The sequence below is a fragment of the Branchiostoma belcheri genome, unplaced genomic scaffold, assembly GCF_001625305.1.
Source record: "Branchiostoma belcheri isolate BF01 breed outbred unplaced genomic scaffold, Haploidv18h27 scaffold112, whole genome shotgun sequence".
In the NCBI taxonomy this organism is placed as follows: Eukaryota; Metazoa; Chordata; class Leptocardii; order Amphioxiformes; family Branchiostomatidae; genus Branchiostoma; species Branchiostoma belcheri.
In genome coordinates this window covers 593,254-613,518 of record NW_017802514.1, presented here as the reverse complement: position 1 = coordinate 613,518, position 20,265 = coordinate 593,254, and the positions used below count along the sequence as shown (strand labels likewise).

At 43.5% G+C, this 20,265-nt stretch overlaps 1 protein-coding gene across 1 annotated transcript in view; it reads left to right on the top strand.

Annotated features, from left to right (window-relative positions):
- The first annotated feature begins 2,365 nt into the window (after positions 1-2,365).
- The window catches only part of LOC109461498 (voltage-dependent calcium channel gamma-5 subunit-like), a 50,575-nt gene continuing 32,675 nt past the window's right edge, over positions 2,366-20,265 (top strand). Inside the window, exon 1 of the mRNA XM_019757870.1 lies at positions 2,366-3,114. Within this exon, the coding sequence (XP_019613429.1) occupies positions 2,889-3,114 (226 nt within the window). The 5' untranslated portion in view covers positions 2,366-2,888. The remainder of the gene's footprint in view (positions 3,115-20,265) is intronic.

The window sequence follows — 20,265 nt, the reverse complement described above, 5'->3', positions numbered from 1 at the left end:
AGTTTCTTGTCCGTCATCCATTTCTCTTCGTCCAATCAGAAAATGTCAGCTTTAATTAGATCAATTTCCGCACATTTGCAGAGGCCGTCACGTGTTGCACTCAAGGGATTTACTTGGCCCTACGTCATCACTTCTTACCCTTGCCGAGAAGGTATGAGGTCACGGAACTCTTGAAATCATTACGGGAACACTCAATGTGCAGTTCCTTCTTTGTCATTAAGGAAGAAGGCTAAGTGCCCTAATTAGAACCTTAAAGACTTTAACCTTTAAACTAAAAATCTTAGAATAGATTCAGACCCTTCTCTTTGCAGCACCAGTCGAATACTAAAAGGTGTAAAACATGTACCCCAGTTAGGCCACAGCATCTAAATTTTATGGATGACATCCTCCGCAGACTCCAAATCTAATGCGAGCGGGCCGAAAAAAAACAAGGTTCCTACATTTTAAAATTTTGACTCAATCATTGTACAAATGGTTTTGATTCAGTGGGAACATCACATATGCACAGCCAGCATCACATATCACTGCATCAAAGTAAGAAACAAAACATTAAATCAAAGCCTTTTCTTGTCTCTTCTTTTCATAGTTATCTGCCATCCACCTTCCGGCATGGCAACAGACATTTTTGCCCATTTTCCGCATGTTGACCACTGTCAGAAGGCGAAAACTAATGCGCGCGCTGTCATCCATAAAAATTACTTGCTGTGGCCTTAGGGTGGATACGCAAGGATGGCCATATGTACGTATGTTATGCACATATAGAGGATAATATAGACGAGATGCCTATGGAAATTTTAAGAAGGCCTCCGGGTGACGTGTAATGTATTTGATCAAAATGAGACCTAAGATTGAGCTATTGAATTTTCGATAACGGGCAGAATTAGTCTGGGGGATGTACATGTAGCGACTTCCTTAATGTGGGATGGATCAATAGAATCTAATGAAAAGGCTAAAAGATCTTTGCCGGATTTCCGTAATATGATTGAAAAGGGCTTTATCGACGTCGACAACTAAGTCATTTCTGATCTCAGCATCCCCTATGTGGCTGTAATGGACGTTTGATATTAGCTAATCTTTGGCTGGCTAATTCAGGCAGCTTCAGAAGTAATTATCGGTAGGGCTATATAGGTTGCCACGTCTGAATTCGGCAACCGAACGTAGCCGTAACCACACATACTAACCAGTTTGCACCAGATACTTTGGTTACGAAAACGTAGCAGAAATTGGTAAAATTGCGTGAATGAATTGCCAGAGGAGCTAGTCGGATAGAAGAGTGCAACCTTGTCTCAACTTCTTCTTCCACTAGTTCTTTTGGTGAGGCCACACCAAGTAGGTTTAATGGATGACGTCCACTGGAGATCCTAAATCTATGGGATAGCGCGAAAACAAAACAAGATGCCTAGATCTGAAATAAACTAAGAGACGAAACTTGTTAGGGCACAAATTGAATGAGAAAACAAAGTGTAACAACCAACATTTATTCCTCATGAAAACAGCGATAAAGTCAGTGGAACAGCAGTTGTCGTCCTGCCTTGTTTCTTTCTTTTCATCACATTTTCCAATCTAGCAATTTGCAGCACTGTCATGACTCTTTGGTCATGGTTACAGGAAGCGGAATTTTTTTCTAGGAACAGGCCAAAACCAATGCGCGCGTGGACGTCATCCATAGAAATTACTTGGTCCGGCCTAATAACCAACGAAGAAGACTACATACTCGCACAGACACGTCATCGCGATGCCTGTTTTATAGACCCAAACCTCATCTCTATTCCTGACGTTCATCGCAAAATCCACGGGGAAGCCTCAACCAATTACTGCCGTTTTATATGACGATGAAACCCGGAGAATAAAGAGCAGTGGATAGATGACGGGGGGAATGCGGTGTAAATCTAAAGACAAAGAGCAACCATAAGTGTATATCTTAGACTACAAATCTCCAATCTTTCATCGCTTAGACACTTGTCAGTGTATCGTAAAGATGACAGTATCTAATCTATATGTATCTAGCTGTATCATGTGTAGAGTGTGGTTGACTGAGGTAAGCCTTGACTGTACGTGCTAGATGTTGCAAACGGAATCATCTTGCTCAGATTGCCGCGTCTGTTCGACCAGATAAGACTGCGTTGTCCTTGAGGTTCTGACATATGTGAGTGAGGGACTCGTTTTCTTCTAGATTTAAGCGGTTTTCTGGTATTTTTTGCCGTACGCCCCTCCAACTAGATACAGCGGTGGTATGCCCCACAACTCTCTCCCCTTACACTCAGTCCTAACGTACGCCCGATGTAATTGCAGAGTCTTCTCACCAATGAGCGCGGTGATTAGACCATTCCATCTCATCCCCTCCCCCAGGATTGCGGGACTCCCGATGCGTTCTGCTGATGTTTCCTCAGCGGCGAGGTAATTATAACGCATTACGGGCAGCCACGCCGCTTCCGAAGGAAAAGGCCTCACAGGTTCGATCACACAAATAAGACAGGCACGTTCCTTCTGCCAGGATGAGTCGGGTTGTCAGAGATGCGGTACTGAGATGGTAATTCACTCGAAAACGATCGCGCCCTGGCAGGAGTCCAGACCCAAGCTGTGGAGGCGGGTTCCTATTGATTGCGGAATTGGTAGGTGTGACGACCGAAGGTGAGCACAACAGTTGTACGTGTGACTCCAACAAGATCGGACCGTGGCGCTGAGGCAGGATCTGTAAAGAACATTTCTCATAACCATCGATGAACAGTTGTAACTAGTTCCTAGCTTGAAGTGTAGGTGTTTAAACGCTGCTGCCAGAACGTTTTATTCTCCAAATGGTCGCAGGCAGGGATGCCTGAGCGGTCATTCCCGATCCACAGAGACCTGGGCAGGCTGGGCCGGCCGCCTCCCGTTCTGTTCCCCCGGAGATGTTCCTGAAGGCCAGGAGGATGGTGACGTGTGGGAAGAGGCCGCTGATGATCCTGACGTGCCTGTGCTCGTCCCTGTCCCTCGGCTTCCTGGTGGTGGCGGTCGGGACGGACTACTGGCTCTACACGGCAGAGTACGTCATGCTGTCCAACAAGACGGACGGGCGCCGCGTGGACGTCCGTGTGGAGGTGCACTCCGGACTGTGGAGGGTCTGCCCTATCATAGGTACGTGTCTTCTTGTTCGTGTCTTAGAACCACACCATAGTCTAACTATGGAAGGGACTGACAACATAGATTGGACCGTCCAATGCCAGTATTGTCCGGCCTCAGATACCATCAGACATTTGATGTCTTTGCCACCGTGTTACTGTTGGTTGGGTACTGGTGTTTGCGTTCGAGTGACAGTTATCTATGTGTGGATGGCGTTCAGCACCAAGGACAGGTCTGCGTTTCCTACGTGTATATTTCTCTCTCTCTCTCTCTCTCTCTCTCCTCTGTGTGTGCCTGTGTGTTGTGTGTGTGCGTGCGTGTGCCTGTCTGTGTGCCTGGTGCGTATGCCAATACGTGTAATATACTGTGGTGACCACTAAGCATATTTCGCTATGTAATTTAATGGCAGGGTCGCCGCGGCGGTTATATTGTATTGGTAACACATTACGAGGCCCTTGGCGTTCTCTGTGGCACTCATATCTATTTGATGAAGAAACAACGCGTGCTCCTCATTTCAGAACCAGTATCAAATGGTGAAAAACAGACACCACAATGGCTTTTCACGGACAATGCCAAGTTCTGAAATGCTTCCACCGCGCACTTTAAATCTTTCATTGTAATTTTCTATTCCGACTACTCAATAAAACAGTAGCAATAGAACAAATTGCCGTCCCCAGGCAATCACGTACCTAAGTCATTATCGGAAATTGCATTTGTTCAAGGACAGACAGCGCATTTAACACGGAGGAAATGTGACCGATATATCTCTAAGCCGCTGGAAATGCGGTAGGATATTGCATTAAGAAACAATGAGATAACCACCGTCTTCCAATTCAAACGGTCAAACAAAATGGTCTGTATGAAACGTTAGAGATAAGGCTTGGCGAGTACTTTTATGGAAGGACAATATTTCTGTTTAGATGATAATGATTTCATGAACAACTGTCTGCCGATTCAAACGGTCAAACAAAATGGTCTCTATGAAACATTATGGATAAGATGTGATAAATACTTTTTTATGGAAGGGCATTATTTCTGTTAAGATGATAATTATTTCATGACCAACTGTCTGTCGATTCAAACAGTGAAACAAAATGGTCTTTATGAAACGTTCTTCATGAACACTTTTTTTTATGGAAGGACGCTATTTCTGTTTAGATGATAATGATTTCACGAACACTAGAATATTGAGCCACTCTTTCTTTCTTTCTTTCTTTCTTTCTTTCTTTCTTGTTTAAATGTGGGCCCAATATGACAGCAAGCTGTGTTCTTTCTGATAACTATCAGGGGATCCTCGTAAAACAACTGGTTAATCGCGATTTTTTTTTTACTATTTCTCTTCTAGCCATAAACAATCGTAACCATCCCAGCTAAGATAGTTGTCTTGTAGTCCTGTCACATTTCTCAGCATTGCCAATAAACTAGTTCGCAATATGTACACAGCCATAAAACACCATAGGCACGTCTTCATCCTTAGCGTCTATTTCTCCCAATCTCCTGTCTTTACATTCTATTTTATGACTCTACCTGCCTGTAGATTGTCGCTTAAATAGGCCCCAGGTAGTGATACACTTTTTTTACAGCGGATATAAGGAGGGAATCTTCAGTCCTTGTTATTCCGCGGAGACTTTAGGTGGTTCCGTGCCATCAATCTCGTCACCTCGGGGGGAAGAACACCCCCTCCCGTAAGCGACCCGGGACTGTTCCCCGCCCGCCTTTTTGATTGTACGTGTTACCTCCGAGCCGCACGATCTATACACACTCCATCTATCAGCCACCTCGCGGCTGTAGCGGACCTTCCTCTCCATCTATCAAACACCTTCAGTTCATGTTTATCTCTTGGCGGTAAGCCTGTGGGTCGATAGGAAGGGAAACGAGCAACTCTTTCAAAGGAAATGGATTCCTCAAACTTTCTGTTGAGAGAAGATCGGACAATGCCCTTACGTTCGCACAGTGCAAACAGACTCACGATGACTCCATCCTCTTCTTTTGAATAAGCTAGGCCACTGCAAGTAATTTTTATGGATGACATCAGCGCGGGCATTAATTTTCGTCTGATTTAGGGGGAAAAAACAAGAAATTTTGTTGCCCTCTGAAAGTGGTCAGCATGCCGACAATGGGCAAAGATGTCTGTTGCCATGCCTGAACGTGGATGCCAGATAAATATACAGAGAGGATACAAGACAAGCCAAGGCTATGATTTATTGTCTTGTCTTCTACTGATGCATTTCATTCCTTTTATATGTGGTGTTCACTGAATCAAAACCCTTTGTTGAATGAAAACTTTTATTTTTCAGTGACAAATGGATGTTGTAATAGTTGCCAGTAAACTTAGCACAATATATGTATCATTTCTTGTTTTACAAAGTTTATGATATGAAAATTTGAAAATGTAGGAACCTTGTTTTTTTGGCCCGCCTTGTTTTTTGCGCCCTATCGCATTAGATTTGGAGTCTGCGGAGGATGGCATCCATAAAATTTACTTGCTGTGGGCTAAATACGAAAGTTTTTGTGTTTCCCTTCCAGCGAAATGTCTGTTAACGACACATTGCCAGCAAGAAGTGTCAAAGAGGTTAAAAGCAAATCACAGAAAGTTTGAGAGTTCTGCATTCAGGGCAAGTACAGGGCAGGAGAAGCAGAGCGTTAAGTAGGATCTGGAGCGTTTGGCGGACACAAATCCATTTGGAACGATGGACCGACGTTGATTTCATCAAGCGTGATCTGAATGGTATGATTCGGTCCTACAGACGGCATGTACTTAGGAGTTAGTCCGCTTGAGACTACATTATCATGGATGCCACACTACGGTCTAAGACTGACTATTATATCTATACTTGGGAATATGAGGTTTTCATGTAGATAGAACCAAGTAGCGATTAAAACAAGAAAGGTTAAAATTCATGTTCTACGTCAGTTCAGCACAGGAGCTATCTACCATTCAAATTTCGTGACCCTAGTGCATCCAGATCATGAGATATCAAAACCAGCAAAAGTTCTGCTGCAGTACCACAACAAGCCGCCAGGGGGTCCAAAATCTAATCATTTCGAGGTCTCATCAAGACCTACCCACCTAACAAGTATAAAGACAATCCATTTAAGCCTTCTCGAGTTATCGTGTTTACAGACAGACAGACACACAGACACACACACGAACGCCTCTGAAAACATAACCTTCTTGGCGAAGGTAATAATTTTGTCGTACACAAAAAGCCCTTTCTATAAGTCTCATATTGTGCGCACCATATCATCGAGCATGACATGTTAATTATTCCCGGCACAACTTCACTAAGGAAGGAAAGCTCGGTAATGATTATCCTGGGAATTAATTATGACAAGACGCCAAGGCGGTGATTTGACATAATTAAAGAAACCACCCCTTTAATATATGTTCATGCAAAGTGTTTTTGCAGCTAGAATCGTTTCTCGTGTAATCGTTGTTCTCTACTTTACCCCTGCCTTTAGATATTTATGTTAACCGAAGGAAAACATATTGTTTTTGCTTTGTTTCTTCTTCTACCTCTTCTTCCTCTTCTCCAAACAAATAATGTCAATGACCTGAACCAGGCGTCTGTCACTATGGTAACTAGTGTTGGGTTACATCATGTTGCAATTTCATAGTAGGAGGGATTTAGACTCCTGTCTGACCATATATATGAATGTGTTTGAGTAAGAATTAACACAGCAGACCATAGGCGAAGGTAAACATTATGCATTTGCTTTGCAAATGTTACCTTTCTAGTTCCTCTTTTTTCCCCCTTCCTCTAACCTGGGTAGCGTAATTGCTATTTTAATCTTGCCGGCCGTTCCCTTGCGTAGTCACCTGTTTAGAGGTATCCTTTGGTATTTCTGCTTGACATTTTCCGGGAGAATTAGAGGTTTAGTATCCCCCCACTAGGATCACGTACAAGTTACAACTCTGATTGGCAATTCTAGGTAATAACATTCATGATGGCGCACCAGTGATACAATGTGCCTTCGCAAGATGCGTGGGTATTCAGGCAGACTGTTCTATACATTTACGGGATAAGATAACTTACCTTGGTATTTCAGAGATCAGCTTGTGGACTGTGGTTCTGAACCAGACGTTTGTCACCATGGTTACATCATGTTGCAATTTTATGGTAGGAAGGATTTAGACTCCTGTCTGACCATATATATGAATGTGTTTGGTTATTCAGGCAGACTGTTCTATACATTTACAGGATAAGAGAACCTCTCCCTTGGTATTTCACAGATCAGCTTGTTTTTCCGAGATAAGAGCAAAGAAAACAAACCCTCTATGAGACGGCTTGCCTCCCCTAGAGCAGGCATCTCGCAAAAAGCCATAAAGGTGGACGCGCTGAATTGGTTACGTTCTGATGCACTCCCCAGGGGAGCTCCCCCATTGGCCGGGTGGGCAGTACCTCTCGGGGCCGTGTTGTTTTTAATGGCTTCTGAGGTTTACAAGGGAACGTTGGGAAAACGCGGCAGGGGAAATGAAGGAAACGTCGGGATGTAAGGCCACAGGAAGTAATTTTTATGGATAACATCAGCGCGTGCATTAATTTTCGCCTGATTTTGGAGAGAGAGAAAAAAAATTAGAATGTCCAAAATCCTTTTACTTTGGAACCGACCGACCAAATACGAAACACCACTAATTTGTCTTTGTCTCGACATTATAAAAATGTGACAAATGTGTTAATGTTGACACATTGGCGCACCAAATCCGTAGTGTGCAGATTAGCCTAAGAGGCTCGGTGGGCGTCACTCCACCGTGCAGGGAGGGAACTCGTGTAAAGTGCCTTTCCCAAGGGCACAGCGTCGGGCCACGGTGAGTATCGAACCCGGGACCTATTGGTTCCAAGTCCAACGCTCTAACCGTTGCGTCACCGACGCCACTGCACGACATTATAAAATTAAGGATGAAGTCTGTATCTTTTGGATTGGAAAGGAGCATTTTTTCCGGCGATACCTCAATTTTTCCCTGACATGGTACGAGCGGTCTCACAGCACATGACATTACCCCCGGGAAATATGTTCACTCTTGGGTCTAACTTATCAGCGTAACCTCCCGCATGCCGCTAGTTTATCTTTTTTAGAAGGCGAAGGTTTTCTCCTGAGTTTTTTTTCCTCACATGGCCCGAGCTCACGGTCTCACAGTCACACAGCACACATGACATTACCCCCGGGAAATATGTTCACTCTTGGGCCTGAGCTATCAGACGTAACCTCCACATGTCGCTAGTTTATCTTTTTTAGAAGGCGAAGGTTTGCTCCTGAGTTTTTTTTTCCTCACATGGGCCGAGCTCACGATCTCACAGTATCACAGTCTCACAGCACATGACATTCCCCCTAGGAAATATGTTCACTCTTGGGTCTAACTTATCAGCGTATTAAACCTCCGCATGCCGCTAGTTTATCTTTTTTAGAAGGCGAAGGTTTTCTCCTGAGTGTTTTTTTTCCTCACATGGCCCGAGCTCACGGTCTCACAGTCACACAGCACATGACATTACCCCCGGCAAATATGTTCACTCTTGGGCCTGAGTTATCAGCGTAACCTCCCGCACACCGCTAGTTTTATCTTTTTTAGAACGTGAAGGTTTTCTCCTGAGTTTTTTTCCTCACATGGCCGAGCTCACGATCTCACAGTATCACAGTCTCAGAGCACATGACATTACCCCCGGGAAATATGTTCACCCTTGGGCCTGAGTTATCAGCGTAACCTCCCGCATGCCGCTAGTGACAGGAGAAGGGAAGCCTGACTGTGAAATTAGATGCGGCTGAACCCTGAGACGCGGGAACAAAGCCACGAGGAACCATCGATCTGACAGTCCCTACAGACCCCAATATCCCACTCCTGCACGGACGGCGATTCCCTGTTCCTTATCACATAGAATCAGAGTAAAGTTGCCACAGAGCTGGCAATATTCCATAATGCACAAAGACAAGCAAGGTAGATCCATAGATGGGAGGATCTATAAGACCGCCGACGGTGCGCAATAGTTGATACGGAGAAGTACCAATCCCGTCCTATGGCCATGCCTATACCAACGACTGTTATTGCGGCATGAATCACCTTATTTGGAGCGCCGTGTCTCTATGATATAGCGTTGCTAACGCCGTAATATAGCAGTGCCTGTGTTTCATGTATAAATAATGTATAGAAACGTAACGTTACAGTGCGCGCATACAAAGCTTCTGGGACGATCGACATTAGGTTGTACATGTATGTACAGTGTGAACATTTTGTTTTTTTTAGACCTGGCGGTTTGCTCAAAGCCGTTTACAAGAATCAGATAATGCTAGTAGTTGGTAATTTCTTTATCCTCCCAAGGTTAGTCCATTGGGTAGTTTGTTGCCTTTTCAATCATACTTTTGCATCGTGCGTCATATTCCAATTATGAAATCAAGGGTCACGCAAAACTAATTTTGGTCACTGAACGATCACCGGTACCGTCCAGCGGAAAATGGCCTTCGGCAGAACTTGGCTCCGTGCCACGGTCGGCTGTCTATTCCTTCACCGTTCTCCCTGGGCAACCAACACGTAGATACCCCGAGACGGTTTCATTACCAGCATGGCCGTCTCGCCGTCATCTCAGCTCCATCCTCGGACCCTTAAGCTCGCATTTCCCCCTCTAAATAATCAATTTCCAACAGACGAGATAGGCACCGTGGGTACCTACAGGAATACGCCAACATAGTTTTACAGTACTGCGTCTGCAGAAAAAGGCAATTACATCTACCTAATGGTTTGAAACTAAAGTAGTATTTACAGCAGCAAAGCTGACTTCTTACGACCAATGTAGGACTAGTGTTAGCTGAAGCCTCTCTATACCGGGCAATACTACCTCCCAAGGGTCGGTATAAGGTGTTTGTGATAGATGGTACCGCTCCTGACAGCTTGTCGTTCCTGACATATTGAATCCCCAGAGTTTGGCAAAGGGTTCATACGTTCTCTCGCTGATTTCCCCAAACGCACCATTACACCCTTTTACCGTCCGGGTATGTCCACCCTTGTAAAACCGCGGGTCAGGTGAAGGATGGAGCGGGGAGCGAGCGGGTCTCTTCCCGCCGGTGAAAAACACCGCATCGGCGTCGACTTGACGCGTGCGGGTCAGTACCGGTCCTGATGGAGTGTGGGTTGATCTATGTGTGTCTGCCGCACGTAATGCTAGTACAGGCCAGTGTGCTTTATGATTCCAAACCCTCTACAGTTATTCTAAAGTAGTGCCACTGAAACCGCAATAAAACTTGCTTTGAAAATATACCCCACTTTACTTGTTTGGTATAAGCTCAGTTAAGTTACTTGCTTGCTTCGTTTTGTTTAGTTGTGGGGAAGGCCTCGTATAGACCAGATTGGTCTCTGCCTTCCCCCAGCACACTCTTCTTGTGTATTTTACTTTGCATTAGTTTTATTACGTACGAAATAAAGAATACGATACCATAAAATCTCCTGGCATGTTACATGTTATCTATTTGACCAATTTCTACTCTTTCCAGTCGCCTCTGAAGCCTGGGAGAGGCTAAGTTCTTGGTTGCTCTGAAACAACATTCTCGTAATGTTATCAGATTGACACTTACTATAGCTAGTATTGAAGCATATGGCCAACAATCTAAAAGTGCCACTCTCTCATATAAAAATGCACACAAAAGACACTTGAGCTAGGCATGTTAATTGTTATCTGTTTAGCCATTTTCTACCCTTTCCAGCCGCGTCCGAAGTCTGGGAGAGGCTAAGTTCTTGGTTGCTCTGAAACAACATTCTCGTAATGTTATCAGATTGACACTTACTAGTATTGAAGCATATGTGCCACTCTCACATAAAAAAATGCACATAAAAGACACTTGAGGGCTGTAGATTGCCTTCCCTCGTCTCACATCTTCTAAACCCTATAGACTAGCAGGGTCATGTAGTTCCACGGTCTCCGGATCGACATCCGACACTCTTTGATTCCGTTACGACTTGTTGAAGCGACCGTACATCCGTTCCGTTTACTGACATGTACTGTTTCATCAACTCGCCGTCAATATTTCCCGTGTACGAACTATGGGTGAAATACACGCGTCAGGATCAATCCAGCCATGCGAAATGGATGTAGCGGCAGTCGATTCCGACAAAACCTATGAGACAGTGATCGTCAATCTGCCGTGGCGAGTGGAGGACAGAAAACTGAGTCTGATTGAGGCCACAACAATCAATTTTTATGGATGACATCAGCGCGCGGGAAAAAAACAAAAAATTTTATTGCCTTCTGACAGTGGTCAACATGCCGAAAATGGGCAAAGATGTCTGTTGCCATGCCGGAAGGTGAATGGCAGATAACTATGAAGAGAGGAGACAAGAAAAGGCTCTGATTTAATGTTTTATTTCTTACTTTGATGCAGTGATATGTGATGCTGGTTGTGTATATGTGATGTTCGCACCGAATAAAAGCCATTCGTACAATAATATGAGTCAAAATTTTAAATTGTAGGAACCTTGTTTTTTCGGCCTACCTTGTTTTTTTTTCGCCCACTCGCATTAGATTTGGAGTCTGCGGAGGATGTCATCCATAAAATTTATTTGCTGTGGCCTCACTCACAAATACGTCTTGTAATGAGTGCTGCAAGTCTTCAGGACTTACAGTTGGGATTTAAGTGCTTTAAACGTTCTTTGTCGTCGCGTCGTTAGCGCATTCTTTTTCGCATTGAGTTCCGTATTCATGATGGAGGAAGGGGAAAATTGGTTTAGCGGCAGTTGGCGGTACGGCATTAAGTTGGACAGATGGCGGGATAATTGTGATTTAAGAGTGTTAGATGGAGTTTGACGTTGGTTGGATAGAGCGGCCCGGGTGTGACGGAGAAGGGCCCCACCAGCTGAGTCTACCCGCCCGCTCTATTTGTTTTGAGGGTTTTGAGTTAAAGGCATCCGGTACAGTTTTTAGAGCTTGGAAACACGATTTTTCAAAGCCAATATTATAGTCAGTTATCTACATACTGAGTTGAAACCACACTATCCCATTGTATATTGACCCTCATGGAGCAAAAATCCCCAAAATTCTGACGGAAAATGGTTACTGGAAGGGCCCTGGGCTGATTTGTAGCGTGCCACCCACAAAATAAAGGACTCGTCTTAAGGCTTGTTTCTGCAGTTTTAAAAGCCCAAAGTATGAAATACTGTGCTAATGTGAAGCAGTATGCGTCAATATCACAAAGATTGCCTTATTCAGAATCAGACCAGTTTTGCTGCCCTGAAGTCGTATTGGATGCCTTTAGATGCATGTCGGATAAGCCTTGGACAAATCGTACTCACGTACCCCGGGTAGGTAGAGATGTAGCGCGTACGTACGGGCGCGTGCCAAAGCCGGTACTATATTTAATTCATGAACCAGGTTACAGACCTTCCCAGAAATTGGAAGGCGACAGGGCAGATCAGCAGTAAGCTTCGCAACTCTCCCATTGCGATAGAAATTACAGCTCAGATTTTTTTCAGAACGATTTCTACCAACGGATGATATTTCAAGCTAAACTTGACATGTATTGTCCTTGTATGCTTAAGCAATTTGGAAGTGACACAGATGACAATGAAGGTTTTGTCCTCTTGGTATAAGATAGAATCGGTAGCATTAACGAATATTATCATATAGCCGGGTGACGTTGACCAATCAGAAGGCTCCATTCCACATTCCTTATGACGCCGTAATGTCACAAATAGTGTCATTTTATTGATCCTATTCATCCCAATCCATATGCATACATTAAACAACCCAATAATCATCCGCATATGACCTCGGGTGACCCAAATAGAATACGGCTCTATTATCTAAAAAAATCCAAAAATAACTGCGCTGCGCTGCGCTCACTCGGTGGCTTTATTCGGTGGTTATAGCAACTGACAAGGCTTTATCACACCATATTCACCTCAGGCGGTCATTAACCCTTAATTCTTTTCTCTGTGTAAAGATTAAGAACCCTTGCCATCCTTGAATGGTTGAAGTGACTTCACAGAACAACTCAACGACAGCCAATGATACCATGATCAGAGCTGGAAACAGTGAATAGCTATAGATTATTAGTACAGGAGACAGTATTTATAACAGCCTGGCAATATTGCTTCACACAATTCGATTTGTAACGGGATCTCCTCCGTCTAGCGTCTGTGGGTTTAATTACTTCCTCCTAAAACCATTATTTAGGTGCTTCCCACGTCATGATGTTCCGTATCTGTAATTCATTATCACACGACGTGCCTTTGAAAGGACCCCCGAGACGACATGTCACATCTCTGTGTTTAATAAACGCATATAAAAAAAGATCCAACACGCATCTGTATCTGCATCTGTATAGCCGGTACAACCGCCCTTCGGCGTAAAACAGCAGCTTCGCAGGCACGAGGCGCGGCGGCAGCTGGCTACATTACACCGAACGACGTGTTACACCTAACCTTTGAAAATCTAACTCTTAACATTGTTTAAAGCCATCTAATAACAATGCCCCTACGTACTGAACTTGGTGACAGTGAGTTCCACTCTGCGATACTTCTAAGAAAGAATGAATTCTTGTACACCTCAATCCTTGGTTGATAACTCTGGTACTTTCAGGCAAATCAACGATGAGCAATTCTACCACAACTAGGGTTGAAGGATGTTGATGGTCGTTTCGATTTTTTTCTGGATCAATAATGAAGTATTTTAGTACGCGTGTGCCAAGTGTGAAACACGGGACAGGAAAGGACGGACCCAGGTCAAAGCTAGAAAAACTCTTCTGTACGTGAATATAGGATTTATACCATTGTTTAATTAATAACATTGCATGCATTCCTTAAGACAAGATATCTGTATCTGTATCTTAGCCGGTATAACCGCCCTTCGGCATGCATAACACACCAGCTTTGCAGGCACGCGGCGTGGTGGCAGCTAGCCATATCACACTCAATCTTTGCACATTTAATGACAGGAGTTGTTTAAAGATTTCTAGTGATGATTCTCCAACTGTGCTTGGTGGCAAATCTATAGAACATTTGGAAGTGACACGTACGAACCATAATTATGTTTCATAAGTAATGAGCGTGCAATAGGTCATTGTTGTTGTATATTTGATGCAGTTATCTTTCTCTATTACTTGATGATATCTTTCAAACTGCCGTCAATGATGAAAGAAAAAAGCAGACAGTGTAACAGCCCCAACGACTGTCTGTCGGGTTCAGTTGGAGTACGTACAGCAAATCTGTGCACCGCTGCACTGCCACGTCCCAAATCAATAAGACACTTCAAACTATCGGAGAAGCCCGCTGTAATTTCATACCTAATGCTTTATTGGAAACCGTGATATGAAAAACAGTCTTTATGAAGTCTATTTTTGTCTGCTACTTTCTAAAGGCTTCTTTGACGGCTATTGGGGTATCATCACGTATCTGATCAGCTGATGAAAACGATTATTAATATTCTAACCGCCTACTCCTGATATAGTTATTAGATGCATGATGAAGGCTTGATACAGTATCGGAAAATTTGACTCATGGAACGTCAAGCAAAGGCGGTTCTGCGGGGTAAGTTTCTGATGAAATTCATCGTTCATCGGGAAATGTTGGCATTAGTCCATCTCTATCAGTGGGAACTAGAATGCTGTGCGGGAAAACATCCACGAGAGATCAGCATATATGGGCGGCACGGAATAGCTCAGGCCATGTTGATTTGATTATATGGATAACATCCTCTTGGAACCTCAAAACTGACACGAGCGTGCGAATAAAAAAGAAAAGTTTGGCCAAAAAAAGTTTCCACGAAGTGCAGGAAACTATCCACGAGAGATCAGCATGGGCGGCACGGAATATATATTTAGGCCATGTTGATTTGATTATATGGATGACATCCTCTGGGAGCCCCAAAACTGACTCGAGCGTGCGAATAAAAAAGAAAAGTTTGGCCAAAAAAGTTTCTACGAAGTGCAGGAAACTATCCACGAGAGATCAGCATGGGCGGCACGGAATATATACTTTCGGCCATGTTGATTTGATTATATGGATGATATCCTCTGGGAGCCCCAAAACTGACGCGAGCGTGCGAATAAAAAAAGTTTGGCCAAAAAATGTTTCCTTCAGTTAGTTCAGTATGAAATCTACGTGGTCATAAAGGTTGAACAAATGACTAAACACACAGAGTACGGTATGGCGAATAATACTAGTACTAGACTCTTCATTTTAATCTCTTCACATTTTCTTCTTCTCCTGATTTTGGCATTCTATGACGTAAGTATCGTTTTCAAATCCTTTTTTTCTGCAACATACGACATATATTCGCTCATTTTGTACGATTTACAGTATAGTCGAAAACTTTTCTTTTTTTAAACGGATGAAAATTCATGCGCGCGCGGATGTCATCCATATAATCAAATCAACATGGCCTCATCATTAACTTGTGTGAAAACATCCCAAGAGAGAAACCGGTGTATTCTTCTTCTTACCACTGATGCATCAAGTGTCTTTAGAGGAAGGGAAAACTAGATTGGTCACGGCTAACGCTCGTAGATGGCGCCCGAATAGGCTCTGCAATTAACGCTGATTGAGTCGACTTCCCGCGGCGCATCACAAGGATACAAACCCATCGGGGTCTAAGCTGTATGTTGTCTCTGCATCAGTTAGCGTCGCGGTAATCCCACACAAGGCTTGGGTTCAGAATAACGTCGGATTAAGATTGCGCTCGGCGGAGGCACAACATCCATCTGTGGATTATTTACAGCTATGTAACCCTTATCAGCTACATCAGAACCACACATGTACTGTTGTTAAACTTTTGATTTGACAAAGAGATACCGAAGGTAAACATTTTTGCTAAGTTTCCTCTTCTTCTTCTTCTCCAATTAGTGACCTCTGACCTGACTGAACCAGATTGTCTCTCACCATGGTGACTGGTGTTGGGTTACATGATGTTGCAATTTTATAGTAGGAGGGATTTAGACTCCTGTCACCATAAATGTGGATGTGTTTGAGTAAGAATTAACAGAGCAGACCATATGTGAAGGTAAACATTATGCATTTACAAAACATTATGCTTTACAACTGTTACTTTTCTAGTTTACTAAAAATGGTTCATTCTTTCGTAGAAAGTTGGGCGTGCGTCGCACCAGCTATAATGAAATTCCCCACAAGTGAGCAGCCATATGAAGGCTGATCAATAACAGTCTAACGTAATTTGTGGAGAACCTTGTGCTCAAAGGGCTCAAGGGTTAACAAAATTGTTAGCTTATAGCGACGCTTTCAGCTCATTCAGGCAGCCGGTGACCGCTGGGAGTGGCGCTATTGTTGTAGTTTAATGGTCCGGGGGTAGAACGCAAGCCGCAGTAGGTTTCCAATAATGGCATTGGTACTTCTTAGACTTCCGAACTTTTCGACAGAATCGTACTGGCAGGTCAACAAGTTTGCCGTATATTCTTTCATTGACTGTAACCTATGACTGTGAGGTAATAGTAACACCAGATGGAATATGTTCACACTGCTGTGAGTTCCAAATCACATTCATTGGAAAACGTCTGTGTTGTATATAATGGAAAGTCTATATAGTTCCTGCCACAAACATGTGCTATATATGTTAGCCTCCATAGCATGCCAAAAAAACTGGGGGTTTGGGGGCGTCTTCAGGGTCTTTGGGAGCTTTTATGTGCTATGTTCTGACTGCATATAGACAACATAGCCGGCCTGGTTGAATTACCCCCATTTTTTTTAGAACTGGGCTAATCAGAAAACAGCCGAAGACCACCAAACCCCCAGTTCTATAAGCCTGCTACCGAGGCAATGCTATGTCCTTTGCCACAGGGGTTGTCCTATAGATCATCCCTTTGACTCCAAAACTTACAAATCTATGCATAGTTCCTCCTGTAGTGTAAGCATTCTACGGATCAGAGAGGCATTTCTTGCAGATATTTTCACAGGAACTTCTTGCTTTCCGTATTCCGCAGCGCCTTTGTATCGATTTTCACACAAACACACACTGCCATTCCTAAGGGCAGATTACCGCCAGCCAAATGATGTTCTGCAGAGGACCCTGTGATGAGTTAGCCTCAAGGATGACCATAAACCCTGACGGCCTATGGCAGAAAAACAACGTTATCTTCACGCCTAGTGAGTCAGGTAGCTCCCGTGGCTACCCTTAACCGACGGGAATTAAACGGGCATGTTTAAATTACCAGGAGAAGTGCCGATATACCAGCAATAACCGTGTCGTCAAGGATCAGTAGCTGTGGCTTGGAACGTAAAACTTTCTCTCGGTAGACAGTTTTCTCAGCTGGGTGCGTGGTAATGGCAATCATCGTCCTGACTGTTACACGGGGCCAGGAGGACATCTCGGCTCTGTATGATTGGAATTGCCGGGCAAATTGTGGCTACTGTCGCCTTGGAATGGCTGCGCTACAAATTGCTGTCGTGATCGAAACGTTCAACGACCTATTCACAGGGCAGTGCCCACGTACAAACTCATCCAACCAACATCGACTGAAGTCTGTCAACAAAAAACGCAACCAAAGTTGGGACCAAACGAAATTGTGTAGTAACTAGAAAGGTAACATTTGCAAAGCAAATGCATAATGTTTACCATATGGTCTGCTCTGTTAATTCTTACTCAAACACATTCAGATGTATGGTGACAGGAGTGTAAATCCCTCCTGCTATAATATTGCAACACGATGTAACCCAACACTAGTTGCCATGGTGACAGACGTCTGGTTCAGGTCATTGACCTTATTGGTTTGGAGAATAAGAAGACGAAAAAGAGGAAACAGAGCAAAAACAATACGTTTTCCTTCGGTAAACATAATTACAAGCCTGTTTCTCTTATACTTTCGTGTTAGGTCTAACACCATAACCTGGCATTCAAAAGGTAGAACTCTGGAGTACAAAAGTTAACGATTGACTGGTTGTCCTCTTCCTTTAGCGTTGCACGCAGATGTCCACGAATGATAACCAGTGGTCAGTGCCCTGGTGATTAAGTTTATCCCGTTTTAAAAAGCTCGTTCGTGCTCGTGTGTGATGAAAGATCCCCTCGTCATTTTTTCTTAGCCGCATCACAGGTATTTACTTTGATACGCGTCATTGAATCAGGCTTGAGTACTGAGGTGGAAATTTAGGATTGTGATGAAGCTTTCCCCACTAAGCTTCGCGAATAACAACATTCCGGTTCCCTGATGAAAAGGAATCCGTGAGTTTTACGCCCGGGAAATTGCCCCTCTCGCCGTGAGAAGTGGCCATTATAGCAGGATTACGGTGCGGTTAGTTGTCTCCCTTCGTGCATCGCAATCAGCCGAATGTGCTATTGTCGTTCTGGACGAGAGATTTTCAGCTGGTCGATGAAAATGGCCATCGTTTTGGCGCGAGTTTCCATAAAAATCATGACAAGGACAAATCGGATGGAACATACACAATGTCTTCCAGGGTTATTAAAGAGAATCAAAAACATCATATTTGAAGGACCTTTGAGGTGCCGCTCGTCGAAGGCACAACATCCATCTCTGGATCATTTACAGCTATGTGATCCTTATCAGCTATATCAGAAACACACACTGTACAATTGTTAAACTTTTCATTTGGCAAAGAGATACATTATGTTTACCGAAGGCCTAGGAAAACATTGTTTTTGCTACGTTTCCTCTTCATCGTCTTCTCCAAACAGTGACCTCTGACCTGACTGAACCAGACCATGATGACTGGTGTTGGGTTACATGATGTTGCAATTTTATCATTGCAACAATTAATTTTGCATTATAGCAGGATTACGGTGCGGTTAGTTGTCTCCCTTTTTGCATCGCAATCAGCCGAATGTGCTATTGTCGTTCTGGACGAGAGATTTTCAGCTGGTCGATGAAAATGGCCATCGTTTTGGCGCGAGTTTCCATAAAAATCATGACAAGGACAAATCGGATGGAACATACATAATGTCTTGCAGGGTTATTGAAGAGCACATCAAAACATTATATTTGAAGGAACTTTGATGCAGCGTAGTTGAAAAGTTAAGACATCGTTTGCGACAAGTACTTCGTGTGCATCTAATATATATTACGGTTTTTTTACCTATTTTTATTCATTTGTAACGGAAACTTGGAATATTAAGCTGTGATGGAATTTTTATCGATATTTATGAAAATGATTATGAATGTAAATGCCGCCATTGTCTTCTTGAAAGTATTGTAATGAAATCCATAATCCAGCAAAATGGCTGCGAGTGATATTAACCTGAATAAATCATTCATTCATTTATTCATCGTTGTGTGCAGACTTTGTAATAACTTTCTAACCTCTGTAACACCTGTTTGTTTGTTTGTTTGTTTGTTTGTTTGTTTGTTTACTTGTTAAGTATGTTTCATCAAGTATACCGGTTGTTTTGAAACAAAGGATCGCCTTCAAATGAATACTTCCTAGTGATCAAAGGCTTATTGTATTATGAAGCAAGTTTAAACTGTAATTTCCATTACAAGAAATTGGTCTCATACACATTTTCGACTGTACTGTGTGTCGACTTGACAAAGACTGGAGTCGAAAATTTGGGTGAGTCCAATTTCTTGTGTTGGAAATTACAGTTTAAACTTGCTTCATAATGATTTTTTTCTACCAACACAGATGAACTTTCAAGATAGGCTTATTGTATTGTTGCCATTCTTCCCCGTTACAATTCTCTCAGGGTGGGGCACAGTGATAGCTCTAGGCGCGCCATTGCCACGGAAATGGATTTTATCAAGGTCCTCGCTCTCCCTGGGATCGAAGCCGGTCTCAGCGGCCTAAGTCAAGGAGAACGTGTTATCTTTACAAACCAGTTCGGTAGCCGGCGGCGCTAACTGCTGATAATTACATCGGCATCAAGGGGCTTTAGCTGTTCCACCAGGAGCATCGCTGATGCACGGTGTTAGATATTTTGGAAAGGGGGAGGGGGGCTTCAGCCTTCAAGCTGAATACTGGGGTGTTGTGTTGTGTTGTGTTGTTTTGTGTTGTGTTGTGTTGTAAAGTGTGTTCTATCTAAATCTCATGCCCGACTGAGGAAGACGGATGCAGGGTGAAACGTCCTGAAGTGACAATTTAATCGGTGGCCTCGCCGAGCCCAGAGGTCAACAAGGTTTTAGTGACGATAACGGAAGAAAATCTTCGCCTCCGCGCTTCTATACAGCCGCCGGAGGCTTCCAGTGCTGGCAATCATAGATGGATTAAGCAAACGTGGTTACACCACCGGC